This window comes from Branchiostoma floridae, chromosome 10, assembly GCF_000003815.2.
Source record: "Branchiostoma floridae strain S238N-H82 chromosome 10, Bfl_VNyyK, whole genome shotgun sequence".
Lineage (NCBI taxonomy): Eukaryota > Metazoa > Chordata > Leptocardii > Amphioxiformes > Branchiostomatidae > Branchiostoma > Branchiostoma floridae.
Window position 1 is genome coordinate 437,737 of NC_049988.1, and position 15,113 is coordinate 452,849.

General features: G+C 41.9%; 2 protein-coding genes and 1 long non-coding RNA gene across 3 annotated transcripts in view; 1 reads left to right on the forward strand and 2 right to left on the reverse strand.

The window, feature by feature from the left end:
• The window catches only part of LOC118423917, a 4,248-nt gene extending 1,582 nt beyond the window's left edge, over window positions 1-2,666 (forward strand). The window contains exons 2-3 of the long non-coding RNA XR_004832137.1: window positions 1,447-1,554; window positions 2,005-2,666. This is a non-coding gene — a long non-coding RNA (uncharacterized LOC118423917). The remainder of the gene's footprint in view (window positions 1-1,446; window positions 1,555-2,004) is intronic.
• Window positions 2,667-5,639: 2,973 nt separating this feature from the next.
• Window positions 5,640-9,961, reverse strand: LOC118423912 (zinc finger protein 883-like). The gene is made up of 2 exons (XM_035832224.1): window positions 9,870-9,961; window positions 5,640-7,839 (listed from the first exon to the last, which is right to left on the reverse strand). The coding sequence occupies exon 2, from the start codon at window positions 7,830-7,832 to the stop codon at window positions 6,504-6,506; it is 1,329 nt and encodes a 442-aa protein (XP_035688117.1). The 5' UTR covers window positions 7,833-7,839; window positions 9,870-9,961; the 3' UTR covers window positions 5,640-6,503.
• Window positions 9,962-10,304: 343 nt separating this feature from the next.
• Window positions 10,305-14,314, reverse strand: LOC118423914 (lithostathine-1-alpha-like). Its single transcript, XM_035832226.1, has 4 exons — window positions 13,865-14,314; window positions 12,101-12,319; window positions 11,590-11,659; window positions 10,305-10,973 (listed from the first exon to the last, which is right to left on the reverse strand). Exons 1-4 carry the CDS (start codon window positions 14,304-14,306, stop codon window positions 10,781-10,783), a joined length of 924 nt encoding a protein of 307 aa, XP_035688119.1. The 5' UTR covers window positions 14,307-14,314; the 3' UTR covers window positions 10,305-10,780.
• Between the last annotated feature and the right edge of the window lie 799 nt (window positions 14,315-15,113).

The window sequence follows — 15,113 nt, forward strand, 5'->3', positions numbered from 1 at the left end:
CTGTTCTGTGAGGTACCTCTGCTATACAGCAATGTTGATGAAAAAACGCCTCAGGAGCTTTCCAAACTTGTCAGGTGACAGTCGCTCGAGGTCCCGCTTGTTTGTTCTAGCTTTTGTTTCAGTTAGATTTCATGAAGGAAATACACAGCTGGTTGAAGAGAGCAATTCAATGGTGCAAATCTTCAACCATTCTCGTCATATTTGGATCCGTGCCTTCTCCTTCTGGACAACTGTGAGAGTCGAGTAGAAACAAAACTCCTGGCTCCCAGTCCGGGATTCGAATCCGGGCCGCCAGATTACAAAACAAGCGCTAACCGCTACGCCGAAAAGGTCCGGGCCATCGGGCGTTTGGCGTGGAGCTGGTCAGATTGGCGAAGTTGAACTCAACTGCCGGACCGATTTTCACGGCCCTTCTATGGGATTCGGTCCGGTCGTGAGAATCGGTCCTCCCTCACAGTCTTCCAAATGGAGTAAACTATGTGATGACAATGACTTTTATTAACTCGAAAATGTCTATTTGAGTCATGACAGTCAGTTTCAGAGGTGGTTTGGGAAAGTTTTTGCGCTTTTCTTCAGGCCGGACCGATTTTCACGGCCCTTCTATGGGATTCGGTCCGGTCGTGAGAATCGGTCCTCCCTCACAGTCTTCCAAATGGAGTAAGAGTCTATGTGATGACAATGACTTTTATTAACTCGGAAATGTCTACATGTACTTGAGTCATGACATTCAGTTTCAGAAGTGGCTGCGGAAATATAAATATACATATAAAAGTATCACAAATCTAGTCTAACACAGAAGTTCGGCTTGTTCTCGCTTCTTGTGTAGGATAACGTGAAAATGTAGGATTAACTCGGACATAAACATTGTTTTATCATTCAAGTTTTTGCAGTAGTGGGATTGACAGAAGTTGTGGTGTTATGATTTCTTTAGAAGTACTGAAAATACTTATTTACTCAATCTTATTAAGTCTTTTGAATTATGTCTACATATCTCCTATGTCCCATGAGTCCCATGAGCTACCATAGTTAGGTTGCCCCATCTTATGGAGTATTTTGAATTATGTCTACCCCACTCTTATGTCTTCGTTTTGATGTAATTGTCTGTCTAATTGAGTCGTCTGGAGCAATTATGTTTTTAATAGGGAGTTGAGATTGAATGAATACAATTATTATACAATGTGATACTACTAATAATTAAACATCATATCTACAAGCTATGTACAGGCAGCACAGCTATGAATAATGTCTCTTGAATGCAGGCAGAGTCTCATAAGTCTGACATCCATGCTATATGCTAGCCCACATTCATAAGGATTTTAATTTTATTCTTTCTACTTTTGTAGTTGTCTACATTGTACTGTGCGGATATTCTGGCCTTTCCAAATATACTCTCCAGTTGAATATTCCAGTAACGGTCAGCTGTTCCCTCTTCGTCCCTATCCACAGCTACAACGCCGCAGGGGTACGTACTTGACGATTACGTCAGACGATGGCGGTTCCAGTAGGTCAATGTTCGAAGCAGCTGCGGGTAAACGTCTTCGGTATGTCGTCAAGGTAAGTAAGCACGATGTTCCGATGCGTCGAGTAACCAGAGTTCAACTTAGCACAACTTTAGGCAACTAAGTCAAAATCTGTACACTGCATTTCAGCTAACAAGGCATAGATAGGCTTACCTGACTCATGAATGCCGAAGTTCCAATTTCTACAGTGTTTTCTGGTTGCTACGAATTGACAAGAAAGAGAAGAGAATTGTTCTTGTACTTCAATTTTAACCTTTGTTCTTTGCGTGCGTTTTCCCTACGTACAGCAGCTCCTGAGATGAACATTAGCTAACTGTGACGACCATCCATGTGGTGACTTAGTCCATGTAGAACACCAACAGACGTGCAGCGATAGTAGCAAATTTATGAGGGTGACTTTACAATAATCCATTATTGCTAGCATCACTATTATTATAGTATATAAAACGGGTAAAACTGTGTTCTCTCGTGATCTAACGCACAGGCCAACCTACCGGACAAGAGCGACGACGACGAGGTGTTCCTGACAGACATATATTATGTCCATCAGAACGACACATTCCCACCACACCCAACATAGAGACTCTTACCGCCACAAGGGAAGTAGGTCGAGCCCCTTCACGAAAAGTGGCCATCGCTGAGAGGAGCCAGAATATACGTTTGTGCGGCTTGAACATTCTTAACAGAAGGGAGCCACACAACATCCAGAACAGCGCCATCGACAGAAGGAAGGCACTGTGAGGGAAGTAGAGGCCAGTAGCAGAGCCAAGACGTACAGCCGATAGTTGTGATCGTACTTGTCCATGTATAGAAAACCTGACATGACACCAGTTATAGAATTCACGGATTGACTGACTGTTTATATCACGAATATGTATTTTAGTGTATACATTGTAGTAGTTGATTTTACATGTATATGAATGGACCGTAGATGAAATAACCGTTGTTTTGTGGTTTGACAAGACCTGTCTGTTTGATACGCCAAAATGTGACCACGAGATATAATGTATTTGTATGACAGATAGTCAGAGAGTAAAGATCAGAAGAGAAATAAAGATCCTCAGCTAAGACCGAGGTTAGCGAGGTCAGCATTACTAGTATATAGTAACGTCAAACCACCTTAACAGTCTCCCGTGCCCAGTGTACGGAAAATCTTGTCTCTGCGTCCTTCCTTTATTATAGCTGTGCTAGTCTTCAAAGCAGAATCTAAACAACTTGAAACCCATTGGTTTCATGGCTTGTTTGAAACATGTGACTTATTAATTTTTCAAAATCAGGCTTTACGTAATCTGTATCTATATAGCCGGTATAACCGCCCTTCGGCGTAACACACCAGCTTCAATTCCAAACGACAACCACCTGAAAGCACATCATTTCATATTTCATAAAAAGATATCGACAAAAATCTGTGACACATTGGTCTTCATTATTTCTTTGACCTCGTGAAAGCATATCATCCCACCTTGTAAAAGCAAAGCTCAAAAGATGTTGGCAAAAGTTGCGCTACATTGGTCTTGTCTTCTTTAAAACATCTTATTTTCCTACCACTAAAAATCAGACTCTCTATTACTCCGAACGATTTATTAACCACTTGACAGCATTTCATTCCATATTGTAAAAAGCGCAGGCTTATAGAGACATAACGGCAAAAAGCTGGGACATATTGGTCTTCATTGCAAATTCATAAAGCATGCAAAACATCGTAATAATCTGTGTGTGCGGCTTATGATATGCAAGGAGCGTAGTCATTCCCGGCTATGTAAAAAGACCGTTCCCTTAAATCATTAATCCTGAAAACAAAGAATGCCTTAACAAAGAAAAATAACAACTAGAATAGTTCTCAATTGCCAGTGTATGGACGACACCCCTACGGTTTAGCCAAAAATCAATTCCCAAGGGAATGCATTCGTGGAATTTTCTAAATTCCTTCAAAGCGATCGTAATACTGTAGAAAATGCCTCCGCCCCTGAGGCGTCGCCAATAAACACGACATGTCAATCGAAGCGTCTCTTTGTTCAAGAAAACAATTTGAACCAAGATGTGTTCAATTGAGTGCTAGCTTTAAGCCGTAAGAAAGCCATTCCATCCTCGTAAGACTATACTCCAGCATCCAACGGTCCTTGCTCTGTTTGGACAAGTGTTGTTATCTTGCAGAATGGTATTTGCCAATTTGGTCCAAAATTGAAGGGGTAGAATATTGTGACTGGATGGAGGATGGTGTCCCTATAGAGTCCCTATATTTTACCACATTGAAGTTGCCTGGAATGATCACGAGTCTTGTTTTTCCTATGCACATGGCGGTTATACGACTATTACGTTGCCTGACCACCAAATGCTGGAAGTTACTCTTTAATATGTACGGTGTTAGCGTTCGGTTCTCCTTGCCGCTCCCGCTTTGAAGATTCTCCCATTTAAACTCAGAAAGGGCAGATATTCTCTACTCAAGTGTGCTCAAAGCTTGCATGTTCTGTATACCAAATGTGACGTGAAAAGAGGATTGATTAAATCACTGACACAGGCGCCAATACCAACAGGACAACGCAGTGTTGAACAGAAGTAGGGAAATTTGGGCACTTATTTTCCGTGACACACTCACGTAAGCAGGCCTGGTGCTTATTTCATGTGTTTGCAATCATGATAAGTTTGATACCATAGGAACGAAAATTACACAAGCTTTCTATTGATATATAATATATTGACGTTTATGCAGAAATGACGAAAACATGATATACCAAAGTTGATATTCCAAACTTTTTGTGCTGAGTTCAATTTAATCTGAATTTTTGGCAACTTAGAGTTAGACACTGGAGAGATGTCGTCTGGCCCATTGACTATTATCTAAAAGCCTTTCTGAATTTAATTACGAGGCACGAGTTATTTCTTGTTCATACCAGGGAACAGAACCAGCGTCCACAGGACTCATGTCCAATGTACGGCCATATATACACCAAATATCACGTTATAGGTTTTAAGACCAGGAAAAAGACGACCGACATATACATTGAAACAATTATTTATTCAATGTCTACAAATCAAACAGTTTCGCATGCAACCATTCCATCGCCTCTGTCATGTTTAATAGTACATATTGTCAAATACATGTACAATAGTGCAACAACATAGCATAATGTAGCATATGTTCAAATATCACTAAAATTGTTGGCATGTCCATGTTATTGATCTAAACTCGTTTAACCTCGTGATTCCACCCCTTATGGCCTTCGAGATGACCAGAACTACCTCCCCTTTGCCCTAAGAACCGAAAAGTACAAAAGATCGTTTTTACCTGCCGCAGTTCTCTCCTGGAATCAACTTCCTTTGTAACTCAAATCATTATCATCTATCAGTGTTTTCAAAAAAGAACTGGAATCTTTTTTTGACAGCCCGCCCAGACACCCCCTCTACTCCCATGGCCACGGACGCCCTGCAGTTCACCTAACTAGACTCAGACTCGACTTCAGCCAGCTTAACTCACACCTATTCGAACACCATTGTATAACTAGTCCTGCGTGTCAGTGTGGTAATCCAAACGAGACTAGCTACTGAGCACCATCTGTAACACTGCAAGCTGTATAATGTTGAAAGAACCCATATGTTACGAGAGGCGTTCAATAAGTAATAACTCTGAGTCATTTCCCATAGCAGGAGATTAACGAAACTTGGCACAGTTATTAGTCTTTCTCTACATAGGAACCACCCAGAGTTATGCATTTCTCGGGTTTCTCCCATCGTTTGATGCAGCTATGGACACCTTTTTTGTAGGACACCCGATGTTGGTCCTCCAACAGATGCCTCATCAATGGCAGAAGAGGGACGACCAGGTCTAGGAGCTGTTTCCACAGACTTCCGGCCATGTTTGAATTCAGGATGCCAGCGTTTTACAAGGTCATATGATGGGGCATCATGACCATAAGTTTCTTTCATTTCATCAAAAGTCTCCTTTGGTGTGCGTCCTTTCAAATACAAAAACCGGATCACTGCGCGACACTCAACTGGCTCCATTTCACACCTGGTTCATGTCATACCTAACTCAGTTCAAATACCAGTAAATCAGAAACCACAATTAGCTCAGAGCTCTTTTTTGCAACATAAAGTATATAGATATGAATCATTACAAAAGCAAAATTTCATCTAGATCAGACAACTGGAAGTGGGTTATTACTTATTGAACGCCCCTCGTACAATCTATAGCCTGTTTGAACCTGAAAGAAATACTCTCATTCGACCCCCTCCATTCATCTGACCGTACCGTATGTACTCCTTATGGGCAACCCCTCCCTCCCATATTCCATAAAGTGTCAAATTCTCGACCACGTGTTTAACTATATTTCAAAGACTGGAAGATTCTTTTAGTTCAATTTTATTGTTAAGCCAGCCTTGCTGTGCCTGTACAGCCGTTTTTAGTTCGTCTTTATTGTAACTCTGCAATTATTACTTTTCCTCCGTTGATGTTCACTTAGTCTTTTCAATGTCAACCTTTGTTATTTGTCTTAGTTTCTGTTGACTTTGACTGTTATTTGTTTTATGTTTACTGAGTAGAAGACTCACATAATCAGACATGCTTCTTGTCCTATGCTCATTAAATCAATGCGAATAAAAAAAAATCATAACTGGTATTAAAATCTCTGGTGTACCATGTCTCTCAAACTGGAGTAGTGGTGTCCGATTATCATAACTACGTTGTGGTACTGTCACATTGTTGTTGTTGTTTACAATGTGTCTCCATGGTGACAGTGGAACCAGTGGCGGTAGTCTGGAGACTGTTGGAGCTTTCTGTCCAAGTTCAAGCACTGGCAAATTTTGCCGTGATATGATTATCTACTGTAGAGTTGTCTTCAAGTCCCTAAGCACGCCTACGCATTCAGGGATACTAATTGGTATGTTTATACAGCTAGATGACATACAACACTTGTACGCTACCTGCTCGGATAAGGGACTTATCTTACATGTCCGAAATCACATTCCTCAGTTATGTACTGTTTTTTAACGATGCGTTTTATAATGGTTGTCCAATGTAGATTCCACTGTAGTAGAATAGTCACATTGGTCACACTTGTAAGGTTTGTCACCGGTACGAGTTCTCATATGTCGGGATAAGGTACATTTCTTAGCTGTCCTGTACCCACACTCCCCACACATGTAGGGTTTATCACCAGTGTGCACGGCTAGATGTTGGTACAAGGCGGACGACTGTGTAGCAGAATAGTCACATTGGTCACACTTGTAGGGTTTTTCACCGGTATGGGTCCTCACATGATCGGATAAATGAGACTTATTAGCTGTTCTGTACCCACACTCTCCACACATGTAGGGCTTATCACCGGTGTGCTTTGCTAGATGTTGGTTCAATGCGGACTTATGTGCTGCAGAATAGTCACACAGGTCACACTTGTAGGGTTTGTAACCGGTATGAGTTCTCATATGGTCAGATAAGGCAGACTTCCAAGCTGTCCTGTACCCACACTCCCCACACATGTAGGGTTTATCACCGGTGTGTTTTGCTAGATTTTGGTTCAATGTGGATTTATGTGCTGCAGAATAGTCACACTGATCACACTTGTAGGGTTTTTCACCAGTATGAGTTCTCATATGATTCACTAAGTCAGACTTCTTTGTTGTTCTGTACCTACACTCCTCACACATGTAGGGTGTATCACCAGTGTGCATGGCTAGATGTAGGTCAAAACTGCATTTTCGTGCAGCAGAGTAGTCACACTGGCCACATTTGAAGGGTTTGACACTGGTATGAGTTCTCATATGTCGGGATAAGAGAGACTTTAGAGTTGTCCTGTAACCACACTCCCCACACATGTACGGCTTATCACCGGTGTGTTTGGCTAGATGTAGGTCAAAACTTTTTTTGTGTGCTGCAGAATAGTCACACTGGTCACACTTGTAGGGTTTTTCACCGGTATGAGTTCTCATATGATCGGATAAATTAGACTTCCGAGCTGCCCTGTACCCACACTCTCCACACATGTAGGGCTTGTCACCAGTGTGTTCAGCTAAATGTCGGTTCAAATTGGATCTTCTCGCTGCAGAATATCCACACTGGTCACACTTGAATGGTTTTTCCCCTGTGTGTGTTCTCATGTGTCGGGATAAGGTAGACTCCCATGCTGTCCTGTACCCACACTCCCCACACATGTAGGGTTTCGCATCGGTGTTTGATTCCGTTTGACTGGCCGAAGTAGATTTTCTCGCTCTGGGTTTGTCGGTTGTGCTTGCATCCCTGACACACAAAACTCTAGTCGGAGACCCATCGCCACAGCTCTGTGGAACAGTAGGAGACCCATTACTTCCCTCTGCCATGTCGAAACTAATGCAATAGAAAAATATCAGATAAGAAGAAAAAGACCAATTAAAACTAGATGATTTCAATCAAACAAATAATGTTAATTTTCACATGGTCTAGCCTAACAGTAACAAGCCATTTACGGTTAGGCGTTGTTTTACTTTCTCTTTGTTTTTGTGTGTTTTTGCCATACAAAATATACATGTTTCTGATACACTAGTCACTTTTACTATATAATAGTACAGTCAAACCTGCCCGAGCGACCACCTCTTCTCAGCGACCACCTGGCCATTTCGACCGCTTTTTCTCGGTCCCGATTTTTTTCCCATGGACGTAAGCATTAAGCGACCTTTTCTCAACGACCACCTGGCCAACGCGACCGCGACCGGCCCAAATTGGGACCCATAACGACCGCATTATTTTTGAAATTGAGGTTTTCATCGATTTTTGAAGATAACTAGCGCGATTTTGTGCCGAAATCGGCCAGTTTGCGTCGGATTTTGACTGCCATTACGATATTACAGTCAACCCTGCCCGAGCGACCACCTCTTCTCAGCGACCACCTGGCCATTTCGACCGCTTTTTCTCGGTCCCGATTTTTTTTCCCATTGGCGTAAGCATTAAGCGACCTTTTCTCAACGACCACCTGGCCAACGCGACCGCGACCGGCCCAAATTGGGACCCATAACGACCGCATTATTTTTGAAATTGAGGTTTTCATCGATTTTTGAAGATACCAAGCGCGATTTTGTGCCGAAATCGGCCAGTTTGCGTCGGATTTTGACTGCCATTACGATATTATGTTTAGAATAAGTGGGTGAGTCAATGGGGCTGTCTACTGTAATATGGGAGGAAATTTTGTTGTAAGAAAATCCGAATTTAGTTGTTACAGAAGTTTTTTATAAAGGGAACGAATGCTGTAACGTATATAGCCTCATACTTTTTAAAGAAAGATCTGTGTAGCTCATACATTTTTAAGAAAGATCTGTGTGAGTGCTTTTGTCCAACTGTACTGTACATTCACCCGTGGGTAAGTACGCAATCGGGACGTACCGGGCATCGAATTCGAAAGGTGCACCGTAGTTATTTCAGATACAGCGATCAAGAACACAGTGACGCATAAAGGCTTGTATGGTAACTGACAGCATCAAAGTTCCCTTACTGTCTAAAACGTTAGTGTACAAATATTGAGCTTTAAAACACTGTATTGTATAAAAGCTCGACAAAGGCTTGGGGTTAAATTTACAGTGTGCGTGCTGTATTTCACATTAAAGACCTCGCTTTTTTTGTGTGCGTGCAGTGTGCTTGCTATTTGCCATTAAACACAACGGAAACTATTTATACTTTGCATCGGGCATGTTTTGAGTCGATACTCTTCTCAGCGACCACCTGTCCAAATCGACCATTTTTCCCGGTCCCCTGGGTGGTCGTCTTGGACAGGTTTGACTGTAATCACAACATTTACTGCTGTCATTTTAGCTCCAAACCTTTTGTGATTGCCTACAAAAATTTACGCCTCATTCTTTTTTTTTTTAGCCCGAAGCCTTTGAGATTGCCTACAGTTCATAGTAAATCATCCGTCATAAAAGCGCCACACATTTTTTCAGTAGACTCTCCCAATGACCAATATGACCCCTGTGGCATCTTGAGTAGATGTATCGGTCGCCTGTCGTGTAGACTAGCCAATATCTGTTTAGTCTTACACAAACACATTCATAATCTCTCCCCTTGAGCTTTGCCCTGATACTTGCTACATGTGACCGAACACCACAGGGTTTCTACTACAACACCAGTTACCATGGTGATAGCTGGTTGTACATCTTATTTGTTTGGAGAATAAGAAGAGAAAGTAGAAGAAACGGAGAAAAAAACAATATGTTTTCCTTAAAATTGTTTCCGAAAAGGTAAAGATGCCCCCCTCCCCACACTCACATTTTCGTCACCCTGAAAAGTCATACATTTCTGTCTAATGTAGCCAACATACCATAGAAATTACCTCTACACCCTATAGTCCATAAAAATGAAGTCATTTTGCGTGTATGTCTCGTTCTTACCTGCTTCCAGTGATGATTATTACCTCCGCACAATCCTCCTGAAAGCGATTGTGTGAACCAGCAAGGGGTGAAAGGTAAATATGATTGTGGGGTGAAAGGTCATCTAGTACCTGCTTACCAATCACTGTCTAGTACGTTCCGCCTGCACTTTAGAAAAGATGTCCTTTACATTTATCTAAATTTGGCATCTTAGATGGTAGAGATATGTCCTCATGCCCTTTGACTACTATCCGACAGCCATGATGGACTTTTATGTCTTTAATTCATTCTCTTTCATTCTTTTCTTCCGTCTTTTTTTTCTTTCTTGTAGTGTTTTGTTCTCAAATAGCACGTCAATAACTAACTGTGACCATGTACGGTCAGCATAGTATTGTGCACCTGCCAGAGAAGAGACTGAGACAATGGAATGGAATCTGTACTTCTATTAAACTTCTTTATGTTCACTTATCAGTAATGTTCTTACATAACAGCCATGGTAGCTACTGAAACTTCACAAGACAAGGCCTCAACTTAGTCAAACAGCCCGGTGTCCCCGTCCTATCATATGTACTACCAGTTCGGATTAATTAAAGAGTTTTCTTAGATGTCCTAAAATCACATTTCTCAAACATGAACTGTTGTTCACCATTGATATACCATTTATATTTATCTTGAGTATGCCATTACCGCATGTATTTTCTTTTTTTCTTTCTTGTAATTCTATTTCAAGGCTAGTGATGAGTTGATCATACTTACATGTATCTTTATTAAAATTTTGTTATCTCGTATCAATTCTATCACATTTGTACTGTGATTAACATCTGTTCAGTTCAGTTCATCCTCATATGATGTGCCATTCACATTGTCTGACATCTGTTAAGTTAAATAAATGATGGCAAACGTTTTAAGCGACCCTCGTGACAACATTATGTCTATACATCATTTCCTGAGCGGGTCACTCGTTCAGCCTTCCCCTTACAAATGAAGGATCTAGTGTCTCGTTCGTCACAAGCCACGTCATACCATTGGTCAGTACCCCAAACGTTTTTCATCACTATGGCAACGCAGAAGTTGATGTCAGCCCCATCTGGTTGTGGAAACCCAGTGCGGATATCCACAGGCGACCTGAGGCAGTGGAAGTGAGCAGAATGCTTTTGTGACATGATTATTCTATGGACGGATCAGAATATACAACTAACACATGCTGTGGAACAGTACGAAGAAAAGCGGCTAAAAGGTTGTAAAAAAAGACAGACACCTTCCAGTCTGCAAGACAATTATCATTAACAACATCAACTAGGTGTAATATTAATATTGCAGCCAGTATATGTATCCAGTCTGAGTAATAAGGCTGCACTGCGTCCTCGAAGATGGGTAGTCTTCGAACACTGGACCCCCATTTTGCTTCCCTTTCGAAAGACTAAACCAATTCCTCACAAGAAACATGTCCGATTCGACCGTGGGATTGGGTCTAGATGGCCAAGCAGCGGACTTGCATAACATGTCGACCTTTGGCCTCTTATTAGGTGCGAACACACACACACACACACACACACACACCCATTCACACCCATTCACACACACACACACACACACACACACACACACACACACACACACACAAACACACACACACAAGCACGAAAAGCCAGTTTACCGCTTTCGTGGACAAGATTCATAGATTGACACGAAGACAAATGTTATTTTTTTGCCCCAAGACGTGCGTTAAAATCCTACTCACCAGTCCGTGAATGTCACGGGGGTACCATCTGTCCAGGCGAAAGTTCGATTTCTATAGATGTCGTACAGACCTTGGAGAGACGAAAGTACATTTAGCTTGGTCAAATCCCTAGACCGATTGTTTTAGATACGAATGTGAACGCACGTTTACATTTACTGTAGCCAAAAATTACATTGACTTATACATGTTGAGGTCAGTTGTAATTTCATTTTCTAGAACTCCTATGCATTCAAACTTAGGTTCATCCTTATGTAGTGAAATATTTATTGAACATAGAGACAAATCATTTGTTCTTAGCTATATAAACATTGTCGCAGCTTATATATGATAGATGCCGGAATACTAACTGATATTGATACCTACACGTATAATATCATGATTTCTATATTGGCAGCGTTTCTCTGTAAAAGACATAATGTTAAGAACATGCCTTCTTTCAAACCTGTTTTTGATTTATATGCAATATAATCAACATAATCTAAATAGAGTCATGGCACGTTGCATTTGATACCTATATAAAGTTTCGGATCAGCAATACGCTTCACAACAACGTTGGTGACCAAAAGCAGGTGCAGAAACTCCATTTCCTGTCGGTCAGCGACGCTGGTCAAGTTGGCACCAACCTCTCGGCACTTAGCGTCTGACTCTTTCCAGTTGACTGGTACGTTGTGCAGGAAGGTCTGGTAGCAGTTTCGACGGAACAAATGCCAGCCGCATGGGCAAATGAACCCTAGCCAATAAATTACAAAAAGTTACATCTGACTGTTAAGTAATTTGTTGTCAAGTAACATCCTTAAAATGTTATTTTTATTATAAAGTTCATCTCTGTTGGAAATCACATTATGAAAGAATACAAAACTTCATATAAACAACACTGAAAATAATTGTGACTCTGTCAACCTTGTTCTTGGAATGGATAAGTCTGTTGCTATGTCCGGAATATGACTTTGAAGGCCTCGTGGTTGCAGCAACGGGTCGTGAGTGGCAGATAAGCTGTATCGCCGCCCGTCATGGTTCAAGGACAGTGAGCTCAAATGTACATGTGCACAGCCTCCATAATTCATTATGAAAACAAATCCGGCTCAGAATTTATAATACTAACCTCAGAGGCGGCGGCAGCAAATTTTGCTGCCAGACTAAGGTAAATTTGATGGCAATTCTGTAAGATAGAGATATGGTTTTTAATAGCGAGGGCGATGCCCCAAAAATATTTTCATGATTTCGAGTACCGAAGGTGTGAGCTGTCGCAAGGTTGGTCTGGGGAAATTTCGAAATCTGCACCCTGTGAAATGCCATTTTCTGTATTTTTAGGGACAAATCTTGCTGCCTGACTAAGCTAAATTTGATGGCAATTCTGTAAGAAAGACACAGGGTTTTTAATAGCGAGGGCGATGCCCTAAAAATATTTTCATGATTTCGAGTACCGAAGGTGCGAGCTGTCGCAAGGTTGGTCTGGGGAAATTTCGAAATCTGCACCCTCTGAAATGCCATTTTTTGTATTTTTAGGGACAAATTTTGCTGGCAGACTACGCTAAATCTGATGGCATTTTTGTCATAGAAAGAAATTGTTTGAGGGCGATGACCCACACAAATTAAGTTCACCATGTCGTTGTGAGCGCCGGAGGCGCAAGTTATCGCTATGGAGGTCCGGAGAAAATTTTGAAATCTTGACCGTCTGAAACGTCATTTCCTGCATTTGGGGGCCACATTCTGCTTGTAAACTAAGCTAAGTACGATAGTTAAATTCAGTTTAAAAGATTTTTGAGAGCGACACTCCCGCAACATATTGTCCTTTGCCGAAGACGCGGGCCGTCACAAGGGAGGTCTGGCGAAATTTTGAAATCGGGACTCTCTGAAACGCCATTTCTTGCATTTTCGGGGGTAAATTTTGCCGTTAGACTAGCTTGATTTAATGAAATTTCCATCATCAAGAAAATACACAAAGTTTCAGCTTGCGACGCCCCCCCCACCCCACAACATATTTTCCGCCGCCACTGAACCTTGAACATAGACGAGGGGTGACATTTGCTATCTGACACCACCCATTGCTGCAGTTACGTGGCTTCAAGGTCATATACTTGAAATAGCAAAAACGGCCCATTCCGTGAACGAGACTAACGGAGTTCAATCGGGCTTGGATTTAAGATGGACCGATTCAATATAGGACATGGTCTGGAACATTCAACTAAACCCCAGATTTTTAACCTTTCACAAATTGTGGGCTTGTTTCAGTCTACATATCTATAATCTAGTAAAACAAATTATGTGTTCTTACCTGCATCATCCGGAAGGTTTTGTACCTGACCGCTGGCGATGAACGTACTGATGTTGAACGTTGCCATAAATCCACGAGTGCCGCCGACATCACCACCACTTCGTGTCGCCAGCATGGCCAACTGCATGTCATTGGAGCTGGAAACAAAGAGCCTCTGCTCGTTTTCACCACGACACAGCCCGTGGATCGTATTCCAGCCTACCGTCAGGAACCTATCCCTGATCTGCAGCACACGGCTGGTGCAGGCACCTCCTAAATATCCGGGCAAATCTACATCCAGTAGCACTAAGCTGACGTAGCTTCCGCTCGGACCGTCGATGGTCCACAAGCAGATGACTGAAGAAGGAAAGGCAGTCGGGTATCCGGGAGAGTAGATCAGGCCACAGCGGTATTGGTCAGAGCTGCCACATCGGACATACCCACAGCTTGTCTGATGTGCCATACAATCATCACACACTAATTGAAACAACAAATTCAAATATGAGTAGAATGGAATACAGTCAAACCTTTCAATAGCGTCCACTCAAAGGACTGGAGAAATGTGGCCACTATAGACAGGTGGCCACGAGTAGTAAGTTACACATGATTTCAGTAACAACTAATCTTTCTAGCCAAGTAACATTGTCTTGATCGTTTCAAAATTCAACTGACACTGCCAAAGTCTATCGAAAATGAGTTATATTGTCATGCGCAATGTTGGTAAATTCGCCGACGAAGACTAGCGCTCTAACATTCAAGGCACGCGTACCTTCCGCTACCGCCAAAATGACCCTGTCGGGAACTTGTAAACTACGACTTAAACCCGGTGCAGGGTGATATTCGGGTACCGTATGTTTACAATAGGCAGTGTTTCTGTATCTACTGGACCGGAAATCGTGTGGCCGTGGACGCTTTGGACAGGTGGTCGTTATCTTCTTAGACTATTTTTTAATGCTTAGGTCAATGAGAAAAATCCAAGGGACCGATAAAAAGAGACCATAATGGCCAGGTAGTCGCTATATGCAAAGGTGAACGTTAATACCGGTTTGACTGTATTGATAAATGAAAGGCATTAAATTACATGCACTCCGTATTGGGTAAACAACCATAGGCAATGCTACACCACTACCTGCTATTGTAAGGCTCTCAGGTTTTCATACCTGTCATTTCCGGAATATATGTGTGCAAATCGTCTCTGCCAGCTGTTAGGTCAGCGTTGCTACACTGTTCAGTTTCGTTGCCATCACCTCCGATATGGGATGAAGGATCT